Source organism: Colias eurytheme, chromosome 23, assembly GCF_061535395.1.
Source record: "Colias eurytheme isolate Ceu_HAF_F1 chromosome 23, ilColEury1 Martin Lab GWU primary, whole genome shotgun sequence".
Classification (NCBI taxonomy): Eukaryota; Metazoa; Arthropoda; class Insecta; order Lepidoptera; family Pieridae; genus Colias; species Colias eurytheme.
This window is the reverse complement of record NC_143002.1, coordinates 4,937,034-4,958,198: the sequence shown is the minus strand read 5'-3', so window position 1 is coordinate 4,958,198 and position 21,165 is coordinate 4,937,034. Positions and strand designations below refer to the sequence as shown.

General features: G+C 32.8%; 1 protein-coding gene across 1 annotated transcript in view; it reads right to left on the bottom strand.

The window, feature by feature from the left end:
• Window positions 1-3,182: 3,182 nt before the first annotated feature.
• Window positions 3,183-21,165, bottom strand: part of LOC149898277 (uncharacterized) — a 57,833-nt gene continuing 39,850 nt past the window's right edge. The window contains exon 2 of the mRNA XM_090115301.1: window positions 3,183-4,281. Coding sequence (XP_089971427.1) covers window positions 3,890-4,281 — 392 coding nt within the window. The 3' untranslated portion in view covers window positions 3,183-3,889. The remainder of the gene's footprint in view (window positions 4,282-21,165) is intronic.

Sequence of the window (21,165 nt, the reverse complement as noted above, 5' to 3'; positions counted from 1 at the left end):
ATCAACAAGAATATGTTTTTAACAATTAATTGTCAAAGTATCATGAACTTACACTCACCTTTTCTATTTAAAATTAATTAAATAATGACAGCACAGTTGCATGCTATCGGTGAAGCGTCAAACATGGCGGGCACAGTGACAAATTCCGTGATTGTTACTATCTCACCCGCACGATTTTAACCAAAATTTGTACACAAAAAGAAGCTTTATTACCATACCATAGGGTTAATTTTAATGTATTGTATTTTACTCCTATAACGCTGTAAAAGAGTCCAAACGTTGTATCTCCGAATTAAGTGAGTCACATAATTAGGTGAGTTTACCCTACATAGCTTTGATTTTAATTCAACAGATACAATTAGGTAATACAATCTTTCTGAAATATTGTTTCCTTCTGGGATTTCAATGTAGATTTACATCCGTAAACGGAACAGTTTGTGCGCGCCATAATAGAATATGAAAGTACCTATGTATAATAAAATTATTACACAAAAAATACGACTGCGTCGTCCTTTCGCGCTAGGTAAAGCAAACTAAGCGTGTTTGCTTTACGCGGCCCGCGTCGCCCGACCCCCGCAAGTTCCCCTCCGTTTCTCTGCACAAGTACATTCGTCGCACTACTGTAGGAAATATGGTAATACTGTGTTAGTACCAACTACCAGATGTAATTACGATGCCATTAGGACATGTCAAAGGCCGTTAGATAAGTAGCTAGGATATTCGACCTCTGTTTTTATTGGCTAACAATTATAAACTTTATAGAGTCGTAGAACTCGGATGTATTGCGTAATAATAAAGTTTACCTATTACTATCATAGTTACTACCTATTAGTGTTTGTAGAGATTATATGTGCCTTTAGTCTAGTAAACCTATTAAATCTGTACTAAAGCTTCAGCATTGCAAGAGTTGAAGGTTTAGGTTTTTATACCATTTTTACACAATTTAGTTTATTGACACTATGTTATTATGTTGATACATACTTTAAAAAAACACACTCTAAATTTCTGATAAAAAATACACTCTCTCTCCCTCTCTCTTTAACATTGCTTTTCCCTTTTTAAAATTATTTTTCTCCCATTTCCTTTCTTGATTTTCATTGCGAACTTAAATATGTAGGTTGGCAGTGGCACATTAGTAGTAAGTGTATCTACTAGCTATTTTACTATCTTAACCGAAAATAATAAAGATAAATTCATAAAGTTTGCAAGTGTATCCTACCCCTTACTGCGTATTTGCTTTCAGCACGCGACATTGCTTCGCGGCAACACAAAGCAAATATTCGAATTACGAAAACATCGATGTAACTAATCGATTTAACAATCGGTATAGACTTCATTGTTTAATTATTTATCTGTGAGGTAAGATGTGTGTTTCGGCTTAAATAAGCTTTAAGTTAGCTGGTACATATTCAGAAGGTTGCAAAGGAAAATTAGGCTACTTTAAAAGAATATAGGTTTAGTTTAGTACATAGAACTTTTTATGTAAACTAAATCTCAGAAATGAGCTTTCACGTTTCGTTTAGCCTTTTGTAGAGACAAAACGAACGCGTTGATAATAGGAGTAAGGCATACTGCACATCATCAATACGAATATAATATAATAATGGAGTCGCTAATGAATCAATGTTACTCAGATTGTAGGTTATATACTTACCAAATATAAAGTAAAATTATAGTGTCCGTCTTCCACAGATTTATTGTTTGGGATAACATTGTAAGTAATGTACGAGTTACGACTAGGTATATATTGATGAATTAATTGATATACCTATATAAAAGTAATAAATGTACCCTTTTCTCGTATGACATTTAATTACAGTAGGTATAAGGTGTAGGTATTTTGTTTTACAATATTATCTAACCATTTTAGCAATTTCAAGTTTGAAAATATTTCGGAGACTTTGACTTTATGTAACAAAGTTTTTAAAAGAAGCATTTCTATAAAATAAAGATGTCTAATAATCCAGGTTCTATCTGGCTTATATAGGTGTTATACCTACTTTGTGGGTATGTGTTTATATTATTGTCTGTATTGAATTATATGGTTAACTAGCTTTCCGCCCGCGGCTTCGCCCGCTTTGTCTAAAACATAATAAATTATATATGTACTAAAACCTTCCTCTTGAATCACTCTATCTATTATAAAAACCCGCATCAAAATACGTTGCGTAGTTTTAAAGATTTAAGCATACATATAGGGATATAGGGATTAGGGACAGAGAAAGCGACTTTGTTTTATACTATGTAGTGATAAGGTTAATAATAAGGTTATTTTCGGAGGTAAAACAAACACACACATAGAACACATACATTTTATTTACACAGAACAATATACAATTAGCGTTGCACACATGTGCGATGTAGGTACCTAACTATAGTAGGAACAAGATTAAGTCAATTTTACTTATTTAAACTGATTATCTAACATTTATATTCAATTACAATATAACAGAACTATTTATTATGCACAAACAATATTTGAAATTACATTTATTATTTTCATATCAGCTCTTTAAAATTATTAAAAATAAATCTACGTCAATTTTTTATTACAGAATTCAAGTGATTAGGAGTTATTTACAAATTGATAATTGTATTATTTATTTATCAAATAGAAAGGGAATGGAACAAATTCTCTATAACGGTGCATTTACATCAAACGAACATAGAGCTAGAGCAAGAGCATGAAAACTCGAATTCAGTGTTGTTCAGTATCAGAACATTGCATAGAATATTTTCGAACGCACTAAGAACAACGAAAGAATGCTCTACGCCTGTTTACACTAAAAAAAATTGACATAGTGGAGTAAGAATGAGTATCCGCTATTTTGATGTAAATGCACCTTTGGAATAAAATAACAAAAATGTTTACTTCTCGTCATCTAATGTGTGGAAAAACGAAACCATACTTGCTTTTTTAACAAAAAATAACCAAATTATTAAATAAATAAAAATAATCGATTCAATTATTTAAAAGAAATATAGCATAGTATTTAAATTAATTATTCCATTATCTCCACTTATCTATTTGATAAATAAATATATAGACAAATTTTCTTTTAATTTCAAATAAAATTTTAATACAATAATATATCATACATTATTTGTTCCTACCATTATTCTGTTATATAATATTATGATAATCAAATAAATTCATTTATTTAAATTTATAATAATCACGAATGTACTACAACCGTTTATAATAATTAATAACTTATCTCTATTCAAAATCTATTTTCTACTCTGTACATAATACTATTTACAAGAAATATGTTAATTATCTCTGGCATAAAAGAAACTTGGTTATTGCACAAATGGTGATAATATCCCGAATTATGCACTAAAACCACATATAACAACAGATAAGGAAAATAAAGAAACATATTTTTGTTATTTTCTTAATAAATAGAATTGTTTATATGTTAAGCACAATGCAATAATACTTATAGGCACCTATATGCTAATAACAAATGGTAACTTCTTGATTTTTTTTTCATCTGCATTATGTAGAGAAACCAAGAAAGCTTTAATTGTTACGTAATTCGGGATATTATTATTGTAAACTGATATAATATTAGATAACATAGGGAATCTGTTTGATATTGCATAATCCTTGATGCCAGATGATATAATAAATAAATTAAGTATCTCTCTAATTAAGTACTTAAATAATCAACTATCACATTTATTTTATACTTATTTGTACAGCGCTCTAAATATTTACAGATTAAATAAAAACATCGACACCACTAGTTCGAAGCACTCAAGTTCTATCGATTATAATCGATTATAATATAACGAAAAGCACTGTTCGATTATTCGAATTGTCTTAAAAATCGAGTAGACGTCTATCGTAGACGTCAGGCGCGACGGATCGCGCCGACTCGTTTCATTTTCCCGCGTTCACGACTAAATTCGTAGCTGCCTCCTCACTTGCACCTATGCTCATGGCTTTCTTCTTCAAGATGCCCAAGTCTGTGACGTTTTCAAGGAAACTCTTGTGTGCGGAGAGCACTTTGGCGCTTTCTACGTCTTTCTTTAGTTCTTCCATGTCGCGTTTCAATTTTGCTCGTCGGTTTTGAAACCATGTGATGACTTGAGCGTTTGATAGGCCGAGGGAGCTAGCGATCTCGTCTCTGTCGGCTGGAGAGAGATACTTCTGGTAGAGGAATCTCTTTTCAAGCTCAAAGATCTGGTGGTTTGTGAACGCCGTTCTGGACTTTCTTTTCTTCTTCGGCTGTGGCCGCGAGTTGAACAGGTTAAGGTGATTTGACTGACCATCTGGAACAATAGAAATTCAATGTTAATACAATTGTTTACAGCTAGGCGTTTCCAAATATAGGTATGCAATAAGGAAAACTAGTAGGAAATTATTTTTTAAGAGGAAAAATGATATGATTCACTCTAGTCTAGTTTTTACATATCGACAGGAAATCCCATCATTCCTAATCGTCCATTAAAATTATTTATCAATGGAAATGGCCCGTAACCACGTACGCCATAAGCCATTACAAATTGAGTTAATTTTTCTCTTCAAACAATTTGCTTTGTACTGACAAAACACAATGAAAAAACAACATTGCTTTTTACAAGCCGTCACGAAAGTGTGATATGAGCGCCGTGCGTATCGATTAACGACTTGAGCGTCTATTGATTAAACAGCTCTACGTTACGAGATGTCATCGATATCGATTACACGCTGTGTACGACAAGTTCCAACTGCTTCCATAATAAACGTTTAATGTATTGGAAACAAGTCGAAAGCATCGCTACTAGCTCTAGAACATAAGAACGTCTTTAGTGTATTGCACGTGATGGAATTCGAAATTGAATTAAAATTTAGTCGTGATAGAAATAGTGAGGTCGTTAAATGCATGGTATTTAAATTGTTAGGATCACTTTTTGTGATGCTCAATTTAAGTAGGTAAGTATACATGTCATGGAAGATACAAAAGTAAAAACAATCAATTATGTAGTTTTAAACTTTCTGTAGATTCTGGTAAAACCGCTCAATTCTGAATGTCCGGAGCAATTATTTTTATCAGATAAAACTTCGTTAGTTACCTAATTAACATGTAACTTAATTAACACCTAACAAAATAAAAAATAAGGTCTAATTTGGTACGTTTCCAACGTGAGTTTTAAATCTTAATCCCTTATTCAACTTGACCTGACACAGATAAAAAATATTTCCACAAATGCAATCAGCATGACATTAGAAATGGCGCGAAATAATCTCGATGGTCGTGTCACTGCGACATAAAGTCAGGTGCACACAGTCAAACCGTGACTGATTAAGAATTTTTTACACTGCGATACTTAACGATGTCTTTGAATTTTGCCTCTTTTTTGGCACTTTGGGTGTTTTATTCAATCCTAATTGAGGTTCGGATTCGTTAAGGATGCGATTAGGTCGTGATTAATACTCGATGTGCCGGCGGTATTTCGCTGCGATTTAAAATAAATTGTTCTCTTTATTTCGATTTCTTTGAAATTGGACGTGACGGTGACTGAATGGAATCCCGCCTAATGTGTTTTGAAAGGATGTATGTTTGTAACAAACGATGTTAGATTAAAACACAAAACACCTTTTCATGTTATAAACAATGAAGCGCAGATTATAATTTTTTCTTATTCTTATACATCTTTTACAGAACCAGATAAGCAAGTTTTTACAAACATGTATGTTTTCATAAAAATGTTCCAAGTTCCAACCTAATGCTTTTATGTTGTTAAAGGAATGAAAGGAAATGTCGAATGACTCACTTCGCGAATATTACTTAGCCGCTAAATTGCACTAAATACGGTTCAAAGAAATTGTACATTAGCACCTTTAGAACATTTATACAATGGATAGGCAGTTTAAGTTAACGACAGCGATGTTAAACTGTAAAGGTTTTATTAATATGTGCGGTGAACCGCGCCATACCAACGATATGAGTGACGCTTCAAGGATGTTGCCATTAAAAATATTTCTTAAAATATTGTCATGTTTACATTTAATTATCTGTGGATTCTAATTTCAGCTTTATGGTTTTATTAATGTGTAACAAAATGTCAAATTGAATTAATCTTTTATCATTACTTTGCCTTTACTGGTCCATAATACATATTCTACACTATTACATTAAAAGGTACATAATAGGAAGATTAAGAAATATTTTCTTATCAACATAACACTCCTTCATCATTAACATTTAAAACAATCGTGTTATGCTTTAATCCGTAACCCATTAGTATGTTAATTAAAAAAACCATTCTAGAACTTTACACAATTTCAGAGCGAAACAAAATTGGACAGATAACATTTAGAAATAGGGCAACACAACGGATATACAGATAATTATTACCTATTTGTTTGTTTCCGGTACATTACTTTGATGTTGGAAAATTACATGCATACATAACCGGAGAACAAAGCAAATTTTAAAGGACTTGTAATCGAGCTTATGAATATTAAAAAAAAACTTTATGGGTGATGTTTTCTTTTTCAAACTGTTATGTTTTTTCACAGCCAGTGCTTGCTATTGAAAATTAAAAAAAAAATACAGATAATACAATGTTCGCACTGATTAATTTTTTAATAGGACACTTCGAACGGAATGCCCGTATGTCATTGTGTGCTCGTTAAAATGTAGCGATAGCTGGGCGTATTTTTATGATACATTTTATGACAGAAGAGTTACATTTTAGCGGTGCGGGCTGTTTATTACAGTGCCATAGACTCAAATAATGTTTTAGTGTCTGATAACGAGTCGAACGCTTTCTATACGTGTAACTATAGCAACGAATTAAGGTCTTTGTTTATTTGGAAAGTGTTTTAATTAAAGTTTTATTAGCGCGAGGATAGCAACATCAAAGACTAACTTTTGAGGAGTCAAATGACAGCTATACATGCAACATTTATGCGTAATGGGAACACCACTGGATATTATTTGGGAAATAATGGATTGTAGAACGGGAAATGTTATGCCCACTTTTTTGTTTAGCTTCTACCGCGGGCCTTGAGCGCGGGGACCGAATCCAGAAATTCCGTAACGAAAAAACCTCACGCTCCCCACTCCGACGGGCACGGAGGTGTGACTTGAAGGCATAGCATGTAATAGCTTTACCGCGGCAGTCCCCGAGTGCCACACGTCTTTTTTATTAAATGCATAATATGGTTTCAGTTTTCCGCCTAACTGAGAATAAAGATAAGCTGATTTGTATATAAAAATAAAATTGTCCTTATATTTTTTTTAATTCTAAAGCTCCGAAATTACTTAGTGATTTAACAGTAATTGGACTCCATAATAATATTTTTTATAGTTCAAAAATAACAAAAACATCTCTACGTGAACGTGATCGAAGCGACGGTCCGTATGAAAAGCAGGAAAATTTACATACATATTAGAACAAGTAAATGTACGTAGACATTGCTATTGAACCAAGGGTCAAAGCTAACGAGGACAAATTGAATATCCTGTCTTGTTACTGACATGAGATTTACGCGAAATAAATGGTTGTTTAAATGGACAAGATAACATTGGAACACCTTGTTTGTTTTATTTCTTTGAATGAAAACCTAAATTTCACTGTCACGATATCGTCCAAGTTTATTAAAATTAACTATTGCACGCCTCATAAGCGAAGCGTTGAGGTGGGTACTACTGTCACTTCGCGCAAAACATCTGATTTTTCAAACTTAAAATGTCTTTATGTATCATACATTGCACTTGTAAGATAATACATACACACACATATTAAGAAAAAACACTATTTTTAACGTTCATGATATTTTTGGTGTCATTTTTGTTATTTAAACTAGTTAAAAAACAGTTTAAAAAAGTTCTGTCTTGGACGTCCGTGTGTCTGTATGTGCGGATCCTTTTTCTTGTTAACACGATAGCGACCGAAATACTTTACTAATCGAGTCTTTTTTTTTCTCTTACGCTTGAGTATGCTCAGGAATAGAACCCTTTCATTTTTCAGGGTCTGATTCGATGTGGTTTAATTGTTATTAAATAAACAAAAATAATAATTAATAAATATTTATTAAAAAAAAATTATGAGGCGTGCACTTTTGGATTTTCCAAATTATTTTTAATATTCTGGTCGTTACTTTTCATGATATTTTGTTAAGGATGATAGTCACAAAAGTTTAAAATTAAAGCTTTATCAGGGCGAGTTTTATCAGTTATATTACACAGTATATCAAGGATTATTATTTTAAAATTAACATTTGCAAAGCACAAAACATTTATTTTATGGACTCTCAAAAAATATCTACATAATTTTCTATAACTTTTTTGCACTCCGCGTGACGATCTCCAAAAATCAGTTTGGTAGTTCCTACTTCCAACGATAAACCGCGTTAAACCGAATTCTATTGAAACGTTAGCGAAAAAAGCGTGACGTGTGCTTCATTGATACTCTTGATTGATTGATTGGTGGATTGGTAGAAAAGCGTTCGACAGTCACGGACCGGACGGTCTAGAAATAGATTTTTTACGCGCTACGTGTTACTATTTTGGTATCGTATTGTCCATTTGGAATTTGGTTCTGTGTACGGTCGATTTTATACGTATTAATCATCGTTTTATCGTTTACTTATACTTCAGAAATTAGAACTTTTTGCTTTGAGGAGAATATTTAAAAAAAATAAGACGATTACAAAAAAAGAAAGCTTATATCTACACTGTAACATAGAACCTAGAAGTCGGCTATTAAAGGTTATACAACTTCGTTTACTTCAAGGTTCGGATACATGTTTCATTAATAGAATAGAATCTCTTTTTACAATAGCATCATTAAAGGGACAGTGTACACTCATTATCCAAAATTAACCAACACATTATTTAGTCTGTATTTTTTTAAACAGCGGTTCACATTAAAAGCGTCGTCTCGGCTGAACGGCTCGTCTCCCACCACGCGCGATTACCACCGTTTGTAGATAGACAGACAGACACACCGACACAATGGCCCGGAACGATTGTGAGCTTCTTAATTAGGGATAAGTATCCGGTTTTTTGGGCAGATGACAGATTTGTTTGTATAAATATTATTGTGAATAATTATATTTTTAGACTGTAAATACCAGCATAGTCATACGACTGTTTAATTTAAGGTTGATGTTCCGACCGTCCCTCCATACATTTTTGATTACCTCTAAACACTTAACACAGACACTATTTCTTTAAAACTAATCATTTTATCACTTCTCTATAATGAAATGTGTGCGCGTTCGACCTTTTTAATCAATAATTTACAATATTTACTTAGAAAAACAACAGTAAAATACCGGAAAAATTTGACACTTCTACAGTAGTGTGCGTGACTTTTGCCAAGCGAAACACGACATAAAGCACGACATCTAGCGCATAGACTATATACTTATTACAGATCTAGCGCGTCAATGTCTAAACGAAAGGCGATGTTTAGACATTGACGCGCTAGATGTCGTGCATTCGCGTTCGTTATCTTATGCATAATGAGCATAATTCTAATAAATCAAAGTTCTGTGTAACGTTCGTACGTAGTACATTCTATCTCGATGTACATATATCATATTTTATTGTGTTTGAATATTTTTTAAACAACGATATATACAATATTATTATAAATCGGTAAACTACCAAAGTACTTCCGAATTTTCAGACAGACAAACAAGTAGTTTGAACACGCAGTTTTCTTATACTAGTAGCAAAAATCAAAACCATAATATTATGTTTCCCTACTATATTTTACTAAAAGTCGAGTGCGTCGAAATCGTAAATAATAATATGTTTTTCACCTTCCTGGTTATTTTCCCATAGTAAATAGTGTTTTAGGTTTGTTGTTGTAGGTAGGAATAATAATAATTATTCTTACATGTTGGTTATGAAATGTATATTGAAATAATTTACTTTTACAAATCATTAGTGATATAAGTTTTGAGTGAAAATGCTTGGATCAGCATAATATTATATGGTACTTCAAATACATGTTTTGATAAAAAAAACAATAGTGTAATAAAATAAAACTGCGTTTTATTGTAATCAATGTTGACAATTTTAAATTCCAAAATTATTGATCAATAAAATAGTTTACACCAACAAATATAACTTTTATTTTTATAACAATCGTTCATAATATAAACCGTAGGGGAGAGCGGGGATGAAAGTCACATTTTTATCTTTTTTTATGTAACTTCCAAAATACGTTGTTTAGGAATGATATTTGTATACCAAAAGATAGTGTAATTATTCTGTTACAAAATAAATAAACGTATTTTTGTGTAATATTATCAGTTGTAGAAATATTTTGTATTTTCACTCTAAAGAAAAATGTGACTTATAACCCCGGGTCAGGCATGGTTGTCACAATGCCTAGGGTAGGTAGTCACGTACTAAATAACAGGCAATTTATAAATAGAAAGTCACACTTTGGTCTTATAATTTTACGGAATAATTTTTAATTAAGAACTCTTAACCAAATGAAACCGTGTCTACGGTCTTTATTTCAGTCTGAATATTAATCAATCACAATTTTAGCAAACAATAATAATCGTGAGTCAATATAGAGTCATCAAGGACAGATGGTCTTCCAGCAGGTTTGTTAGGGTGATTTTCCGGTGTTGATTGAAAATTTACGGCTAAAACAAACAACCTCAAAACGCAATTAAAGTCATCTCGCATACAGGGGGCTGGTTGATAGGTGACAACCAGCCCCCGAAAATTTGTGACAACGAGCCCCATAACACGTTTTATGAAAATAAAATTGAAAATAAATTCCGATCAATGAATATCTAAAAAACTATACTACGATATTATAAAACACATTTCATCATCATCAAATGAACTGAAAGATTATTACTGTAAAACAAGAACGTATAATTACGAGGTTCGACACAGCAGCACAAAAATTTACTTTTGCTGTGCGAAAACAATAAACACGTGTGAGGCCCTCACGGCAGATCGGAGCGGTCTGACGCGAAGTTGGGACAGCGTTTTCACTGTATCGCTCTTGCCACGCTGTTCAACAGACTTATTCGATAGTTCAGTTTTGTGTTAAGACCGCTGTGACAAACAACCCGTGAGACAACCAAACCCGGTCTCCCCTAGCAGGTGGCGTTTTGAAGTTCTGTCTACTCATACAGAAAAATGGAAAACTTGTTTTTTTTGTAAACAATTTATTACTCATGTTGTTTGGCAACTCGAAGCGTGGTCGTCCGTCGTAGGTACTTTTGTTCGGCGTCGCGTCATCCGTCGTCCGCGTCGGCTTGATATAAAACATTCTTGATTTCATTGACACGCGCTATGATTTGCGCGCGGAATTTCTTGTGTTGTGAATTTATTTTTGTATGCTATGCATTTTAATTGAATCAAATTGCAATATTTCTCTAGTATGCATTTGAGACTATATTGTAATAATTGATCGTGGGTAGGTATAGTAATTAATTATTCTAATAACGCAATTATATTTTCGGTGGGATTCAAAACAAAAAATTGGCCCGTGATTTTTATGAAATTTCACCACATTGCAAATTATATATTATACAATTACAATTACAATTATTATAAATTGGTAAACTATCAAAGTAATTACAAACTTGCAAAATATGCTTTTCCGAATTTTCAGACAGACACACAATTTTATTAGTTTGTTTTAGCAAAGTAGGTACCTATACCTATACGCTTACGTCGCGCGTCGCGTCGTCGAAAACGGTGCGCCCAGAAACAAACATACCTAATTCAGTTACAATCCTTTTTTTGTTCCGTAATTTATTGTATTTATTCTAATACGATTTTTTTTATTCGTCGGCCAGTTCTACTAGGTATAAAAAGATAAAATTGAAATATAATTATTGTAGCGACAGCCATATTATGTTACTATGTTTTCGTAAATATGTTTTTCACCTTCCTGGTTATTTTCACATAATCTTATCTTCTTATATATAAAAATGAATCGCAAAATGTGTTGGTAAGCGCATAACTCGAGAACGGCTGAACCGATTTCGATCATTCTTTTTTTATTATATTCCTTGAAGTACGAGGATGGTTTTTATGTAGAGAAAACGTAAATATTATGTACCACGGGCGAAGCCGGGGCGGACCGCTAGTATATCTTATATATAAAAATGAATCGCAAAATGTGTTGGTAAGCGCATAACTCGAGAACAGCTGAACCGATTTCGATAATTCTTTTTTTATTATATTCCTTGAAGTACGAGGATGGTTCTTATGTAGAGAAAATGTAAACATGTACCACGGGCGAATCCGGGGCGGACCGCTAGTTGTATATATAAATGAATCGCAAAATGTGTTGGTAAGCGCATAACTCGAGAACGGCTGAACCGATTTCGATAATTCTTTTTTTATTATATTCCTTGAAGTACGAGGATGGTTCTTATGTAGAGAAAACGTAAACATGTACCACGGGCGAAGCCGGGGCGGACCGCTAGTCTTATATATAAAAATGAATCGCAAAATGTGTTGGTAAGCGCATAACTCGAGAACGGCTGAACCGATTTCGATAATTCTTTTTTTATTATATCCCTTGAAGTACGAGGATGGTTCTTATAGCTAGAGAGCTAGTTAGTTTAGTTTTAGTGCAGTGGCAGTGTAAATGTTGTTGTTGAGGTTATGTAAATTTAACACTTTAGTTAACTACCAAGATATAAAGAAATGAGGATAGGACACAATAACTATTGGTTGAGGTATTTATAAACTCATAATATACTTTTAAAAAAATCACGTTTTAATAAATTTCTAGAATTAAATTAGAACAGCTGATTCAAAATAGCCTAAAAAATCTTAATAATAATAATTACGCTTCACAGCAAGAAGAAATGTACCATATGTACCCGCACAAAGTCGATATTGTGTTGCCTACCGTTCGACTCAATGGCTAGGGTTGTAACTACCTTTAATAATTATTACCAAACTAATAAACCGAGTGATGCGAAATAACCATAATTCTTTTAGAGTTTGATAAAATGATCAGGCAGGTATTTTCTTTAATCCTCTGAATTCTCGGTTACTAAATTGTATCGTTGAAATTATTCTTAATCGCGTAAATTTAATAAATAATCATATGGAAAACACTTTTCATTTGTTTTTTTACTTTCACGCCCAACTACTATACAATAATTACGTTGTTTCGGTATTTTGACGAGAAAACGCAGGAAACATCCGTTGTATCATTTTAGATAGATTGTATATTTTGTATCTGTAGAATTGAAATCAAAGCTATGTATATGTTGTCTCCATTCTTTTCTTATCGGATTGTTGATCCCAATGCGAATGCGTCACTTAAATTTTATAAAAGACAATTAAGAACATCAAAAATAAAGTGATACGTAAATATTTCACAGTGCAATATATTATGTAATGAATAATAATTATATATTTATGAAAAAATAATTACATCAGATTTAATAATAGCAATTGTTTTGAATGTACATAATATGAATAAATGATTACATCATAATAGTAATAATCACAATTGTTTTATTTCCCATTTGTTGCAACCCTAGCATATTTTCATGTAGCAGCAGAAGTACCTACACTGGCGGCGCGGCGGCATCGTGCGACATCAAAGGCATTGCCTTACTAGGTAAGTTTATAATGACTCATTTCTTTTATTATATAATTTACGTTTTACTTTTACAGAATCCGATTCAATGGATTATGAAGACGAGTCACACAACGCCATACGATAGTGATGATGAATGAACATTTCAATAAATGCATGCGTGTTTTTTTATGTTGTTTTGTAATTGTTAATTGTTTCTTAAATAAAGAAATAAACTAAATATTTAAATGATGATTTGTTATTTGCAACACAACTTTATATTTGAGATTCTTTACAAATGTATATTTAGTTTTGTATCATCAAATTTATAAATTTTATTCCATAGTTTTCAAAATTAAATGTAAATGACCATAAAAACATTAATAAAGTAAATCATTGATGTAAGGTCAGGGAACGTAATACATATATACATCTGACCATGTAGAAGCTAAGTCTTGTTGACTGCTGAAGTCTGTAAAGTTTTGTTGTCTGCTGAAGTCTGTACGCAATGAAAATGTCTGCCGTTTCGAAAATAAGTTTTTAAGACCCTAATAAATAAAATATATGAATGGCAGATCTGGTCAAATACTTTCAAAATTGTATTTTTTTCAGCACTTTCATAAGTGTCTGCCAGAATGTTATCCGCGTGATAATGGTCTGCCATTGTTATTTTCCGATAGTAATAATAATCTATTTTCAAATATCAAAATGGCAGACGTGGTCAAATGGTTTCAAAGTTCGCCAAAAATTTCCACCTGTCTTACCTAAGCGCGCGCCCCGTCCACCACTCTGGGCTTAGTGACTCCTCATCTCATGTATAGTAGGTATAGGGGAATCAACACACAAAAATCCAGGTCTGGTCAAATACATACAGGTAGCTTTGCGCTAGCTCTCTAGCTATTACTTCTTATGGAGAGAAAACGTAAACATGTACCACGGGCGAAGCCGGGGCGGACCGCTAGTAAATAATAAAATAATAAATAGTGTATTAGATTTGTTATTGTATCTTGTATACCTACGAATAATTATTCTTACGTCTTGTTGGGAAATGTTCAAATACCTACCTATTGAAATAATTTACTGTTACAAATCATTAGTGTTATTAGTTTTGAGTGAATAGGCATGGATCAGAAATTCAGAATATAATATGCTACTAACTACTCAAATACATACATGTTTACACAACAAACACCACTGACCTCTATAACTATAAGTTATAGAGGTCAGTGACCGTCAGTGACAAACACTATGGATACCTACGCTCGCGAATGCAAATTCGGTGATTTACTAATTATTGATACCTAGTCATTGAATTCGTTTTGAAATAGCCTGTACTTTGTAATTTTTAGTGTTATAGACATTTATAAAATGTGGTGCTCATTTTTTTGTAATAAATCATCCCGAACGCTATTGTATTTTCGTTGTTTTATTTCAAGTGAACACCTATACAATTTTGTCACGAGCCGCCTCTGGCCTCTGGGTGAAATAAACAAGTCAAATGATTTTTGTTCTAATTGTATTTTGGTAGTAGTTTGTTTAGAATTTACATTACCATTGTTTAATTTTTATTTTGTATTTGCAGTAAAATAAAAAGATGAAAAACTTCATTAGGTATATTGTACGACACCTCACTCTGAATCGCGCTAGCGAAATTTTTTTGTTACAGAGCACATATACAACTTTCGGACAATCTTCATTGAGGCCGGCCGGCAAATCGAGTAGGGTGGAGTCTCCTATTATCGGCCTGCTCCTAATATCGGCCTTTTCGAGAAAATTGAATATAACTATAAAAATCGATCATAAATCATAAAAGTTTTTATGCAAAAAGTTACTCTATATACATAAGCAAAACCTCCCAAATTTGGGTGCGGGTACCTCAACTGTGGAACATTTAGTTGGCCATAGAGCACGCGAAGGTATACAGACGTGCGTGGTTTGGCGACATTGCGGAGTCAAATCCCTGAGTCGACGCTTTACGTGGATAAGTATTTTAATGGAATTAAACAAACCTATAGTATTTAATTTTATGTGTTCTTAAAGAAAAACAGTCAAATTTTCGATAAGATAGTGCGTTTTTACATTTACTTGTCTTTTTAATAAAATAATTGCGGGGCCGAGCTTACGGATCTATATTTATTGATAAAGCTCAATATCGGCCGGGTGGTCGATATTGGGGTAATGCATGAAAACTTTAAATAACATGTTTAGCTATTTTAAATGTCAGCAGTAGCATTAATAAGGTTAGAAATGAAACAACAGCTCCGTTTGATCACTAGATCCTAAAGTCGGCCGCCTAAAAACGATTTTTATTAGCTACGGCCGATACATAGCGAATCGATGCGTAATAACGGCCACCTTCGTAAAACCTTTTCTACTAGGGAGGTGATACAAGATGTATTTTAATTTTTGTTGAGCTATGCCAAAATCATGCCGGCTCAATCAAAACTCCCAAAAGATCAACAAAAAGGAAAACGTTAGCTATTGCAAACGTTTCCTTTTTGTTGACCGTAGTAAAACAATAGAGGCAGTGAATGCCATCAAAATATGAGCATCAGAGAAGCATCTCGACAATACGACATTCTGAGGACCACTTTACAAGATAGACTTATGGAAGAATAGACACAGATTGCACAGTTGGTAGAGATACCGTCTTAAACCAAAATGAAGGAGAAGAAATTGTTCAATGGTTGATACGGATGGCTATCGTAGCAACGTGATCTAGGAAAACCGCAATTGCGTTAAAATATTATAAAAGAAGATAAACGAACCAATCCGTTTAAAATGGAAAATCAGGGAAAAAGTGGTATTCCTTGTTTTTAAAAAGAGACTCAATTCTTAATGAAAAGGCTCCAGAAGCTATTACGCTGGCCAGGGCTGTAGTTACAGAAGAAAGTGGTTTAATGACTTACAAGAACATATAAAATCAATCGGACACGGAAGACATATTACAAGATCCACTGAGAATATTTAATAGGGATGAGACGAGCTTTAGTATTTGTCCGAAGACAAAAGTACAACATTTATGAAGTTGCTAAGGGCAGTGAAAAAGTAACAATAACTGTTTTGCTAGTCATATCTGCATAAGGAAAATCTTTGCCTCCAATGGTTGTTTTCCCTACATCCGTAGACCACCTAAAGTAATCGTTAATAGCACACCATCCTCCTGGTTTCTTGGTTTTATCAAATAGTGGGTGGATTAGAAGTGTATGTACTCGTAGTATTCTATGAATATGTTGCAAATGGCTTTAATGATTCGGTGATTTCTGATAACATTTCCAAACCAATTCTTTTTCTAGTTGATGGACACAAGTCTCATTTAATCCCATATATCTTTATTTGTCTGAAGAATACTGAACTAGGTACATTACTTTTAATTTTTAAGACAATGTAACGAAAAGACCAATCATGATAGGTGAGTTAAAAAAATGATTTGTATCTCAATTGATAATAAAAAATGTTACCAGTTTTAAGTTTTATTGATCTAACTTCACCTTAGAAAAGGTATGCCGATATTAGGGCCAAAGACGGCAGATATTAGGGTGTTAGCTTGGTGTTAGTGGCCGATATTGAGGGAAATCGGCATATTCGAAATAAAAATTCTATATTTAATAAAGTAACAATGGATTCGTAATTTTGCAAATGTAGTAATGGTGTTTCAATATCTATCTACCCAAAAAAGGCACTGTAAGAAAGAAAAAGCTATTAATGTAAAAATTACATCCAGTCAAAGTTCAAAAAAAGTTGACATGGCCGATAATTGGTGCCACCACCCTATGTCGAGAAACTTCACTTATTCGATGGAGGTATTCTACCTTCCTTCCTCCACAGTTGTGGGACCCCGACGTGCATTGAACACGCAGCTTTCTGATACTAGTAGCTAAAATCAAAACCACAGATATGTCTGTGATCAAAACCATAATAATATTTTTACCTATTATTTTACTAAAAGTCGAGTGCATCGAAATCGTAAATATGTTTTTCACCTTCCTGGTTTTTTTTCCATAGTAAATAGTGTTTTTGATTTGTTGTTGTATGAATAATTATTCTTACTTGTTGGTTATGAAATGTATTTTGAAATAAGTAATTTACTTTTACAAATCATTAGTGATATTAGTTTTGAGTGAAAATGCTTGGATCAGCATAATATCATATTTGCTACTTCAAATACATGTTTTGATAAAAAAAAAAACAATAGTGTAATGTAGGTAATAAAATAAAACTGCGTTTTATTGTAGGTAATCAATTTTGACATTATTTATTTCCCAAAATTACAATAAAATAGTTTACGCCAACAAATATAACTTTTATTTTTATAACAATCCTACTTCCTACTAATGCGAAAGTTTGTGAGGATGTGTACATGTGTGTGTTTCACGCAAATACTACTGAACCGATTACAATGAAATTTAGCACACATATAGAACGTAACTTGGACACATTGAATAGGTTTTATCCCGGAAACCCCACGGGAACGGGAACTATACGGGTTTTTTTTTGAAAATGCGGGCGGAAAGCTAATCGTTCATAATAATATAAACCGTAGCAGGTGGCGTTTTGAAGTTTTGTCTACCCATACAGAAAAATGAAAACCACAGGAGATTGCCCAAGTGACTATGGCACTTGGTATCGCAATCAAACTTATTGTGTCAAGATGAAATATAGCTCAATTTAAAGCTTGATGTTAGTACTTTTAGATATGATTAAAGTTTTTATGTAAATAAGCCGCAGTTCGCGACAATAAAAATAAAACAATAGTTTTATTCAACACTTCAAAAAACTACTTAATCGAGTTTAAACTAACGATGAACGTTAAGTTTTACATTTATTACATAGGTAATATTTTAATTTACAAGACAAATATGAAAAGTAAATCGTAATTTAAACATTATTTCAAAATAACATCGAACAATGCGTCGAACACATTCATTTGACATTTCAAATAGAAACTATGACATATGACGTTTGCAAGAGAGATAGATATAGGTATGTGTCAAAACAAAACTTTTACTTTTATTTCTATTTATTCGGTATAATTACAACTTAATAGTGATAAATATGATCATTATAAATACAAATAGGAATTAACAATATCACGAACACGTGACACAACTAGTATTTTACCGATTCCATACGTAGTCATACATGTTTCAAAAGAAAAATACTTTTACTTTTACTATTATTTCAATTTATCCGGTTTAATTAAGACTTAATATTGATACATATGATCATTATAAATACAAATAGGAATTAACAATATAACGAATACGTGGCACAACTAAAATTTTACCGATACCACCCGTGGTCATTCTCCTTTGTGGGTCATTTGTAACAGGATGGCGGTTCTACAGCGAAAAAAGAAAAATGATGGTCAGAACGCTGATACCGGATACCTTAAGATACTGTAATATAAAATATTACTAGATTAGATAAAATATTATAGGTAGTATCTTCACCGTGTGTGACGCGCTTTACATTCACGCCATCTAGAGTTAAATCTTTATCATTTTTGTATACGTCTGTGTGTGTAAACGACCCTGTATGCAATGACAGATGTTAAAACGCATAATTTTACCGAATTGGGTGGATTTTAAGGCAATGATATAACATATTTCAATAAAATATAATATTCAGTAACCGCCATGACTATTCCTAGGTTTGATGACTATTCCAATTACGCAAAAACTCAAATAAACTAGAAATGTAGAATTCAGCGCCATCTAGCGGGATATTGGCTGGGAACAGATCGTTGCAATCACCTTAACAATAAGAATGTAGTAGCTAAATAATGAGACATAAAGAAGCTTACTGAGTAGGCTTTAAAAACCAGCAACAACAATTTTCTTACATAACATTCGCATTAAACTAACACCGTTAGTATCTTTGAATACATATCCAATGTTTGTTTATTTATTTTGCACGTCCAATATTTGCATTTGATTTTGTAATGTATGTGCGGATTTTTCGTAGAACTGGTAACATTAGTTGGCGGCCATTTTATGTCAAATATGACATTACGTCATGTTGACGTTTCTGTTTTACCGCGAATAAGCTTAATCCAAGGCTTAATCAAATACAAGCTTAGGTAATATTTTAATAATTTAGTAGGTGTAATTTGCTTTGATTATAATATAATCAATTGAACGTGTTAATCTCAGAAACTACGAGGATAGAAAATAAAATGAATAATCAAGTGTTGGATACCTTATTTATCGAGGGATATTTATAAAAAAAAGTGGAAAGTTGTTCTTTTATTTTTACTTGCAGAGTATACGAAATTGCCTTTCAAAGTAACCGGTATATCCCATACCGCTAAAGCTCCATAGCGATCTGTGACCACATTCTCACGGGACCCAATTCACACAACATTTGGGAGTACAAATCACGTAAACGTCTGGTTTTACGCCCCGTTGACCAGCCACCACAGATTGTTTTTATTCAATCTATTTGTGCACTACCGCAGTATTTTTTTATACTGGCAATTCTCTCGATCTGGGAATTCGATTAGAAATGCTGGCCAGTTAGATTCGGTACACTATTGACTTTTTTGTGGTTCGAAAAAAGTATTCTTTAGAAAAGTTGGTGTAAGAACGGTAATACACTTCGGCTACTTCATTTTACGTGAGATATGCTTTGAATCATGAAAATATGGACAAGTGTCGTGATTATAGGTGATATTAATAAGGATTCTATTATTCATTCTGTTAGATTGTAGCCTATTCATTATACTTGTTCTTTAATTATTGTTAATTTAAAATATGTAAATGACTTTAATATCAAGAGCACATGCTGCAAAATGTCAGCAAATAGTGTAGCCTTTGTAGCGTAGGTAATCAATTTATTATGAGCCTGTCTTGTTGAGTAAACTCCAACTAATAATTTGAAACCTACGCAGTACTTATCCTATAGTATTTATCTTCAATTGAAATTATGCGTTGGTGTCACAGACGGTAATTATAAGACGTTAAATTATTCAAACGACTTAATGATTTTAATTGGCCCATTTGTTACTTTTAATATTATAATTTGCCATTAATAATTTTGCACGTGGTTTAGATTTGTGTGTGTTATGTGGAATATTATTGGGTTCATCTGTTGAAATAACTTCATATTTATTTCAGGCCGTGTCATCTTGCGCTGACATATAATTTTAAAGTTGTTTTTAAGCTATGCTTGTTACAATTTTAGGTTTATTTTTTCTAATTACTTTTCTTATTAAAATGAAATAATATCTAATGATTTACCACGCACACATATATTTTGCACCTAAAGCTTCAAATAAAGATCGTACGATTCTGTTTGAAGTTTACCTACACACAAAACTAAGAGAAAAAACTATTCTAGACATTGTGCCATAAATATGGGCGCCAAAATTCTTACGGAATCCACAGATAAATTATCGGCGCCTAACAAACGAAATTTCAAAATTCCCATTCCAATTTTGAAATTCAGGCATTCCGAATGTTCGAAAAAAGAACGCGAACAAAAACGGTTTACGCGTAATGTACTACGGCAGTTAGTGCATCGCCCGTGACAGAATAACGACCGATGTTTATCGCATCTGTGACGTTTTAAAGCAGTATTAATTCCTGTGTTGAAACGTGACAGAGCTATAGAGCTCGTATAGCGCCATCC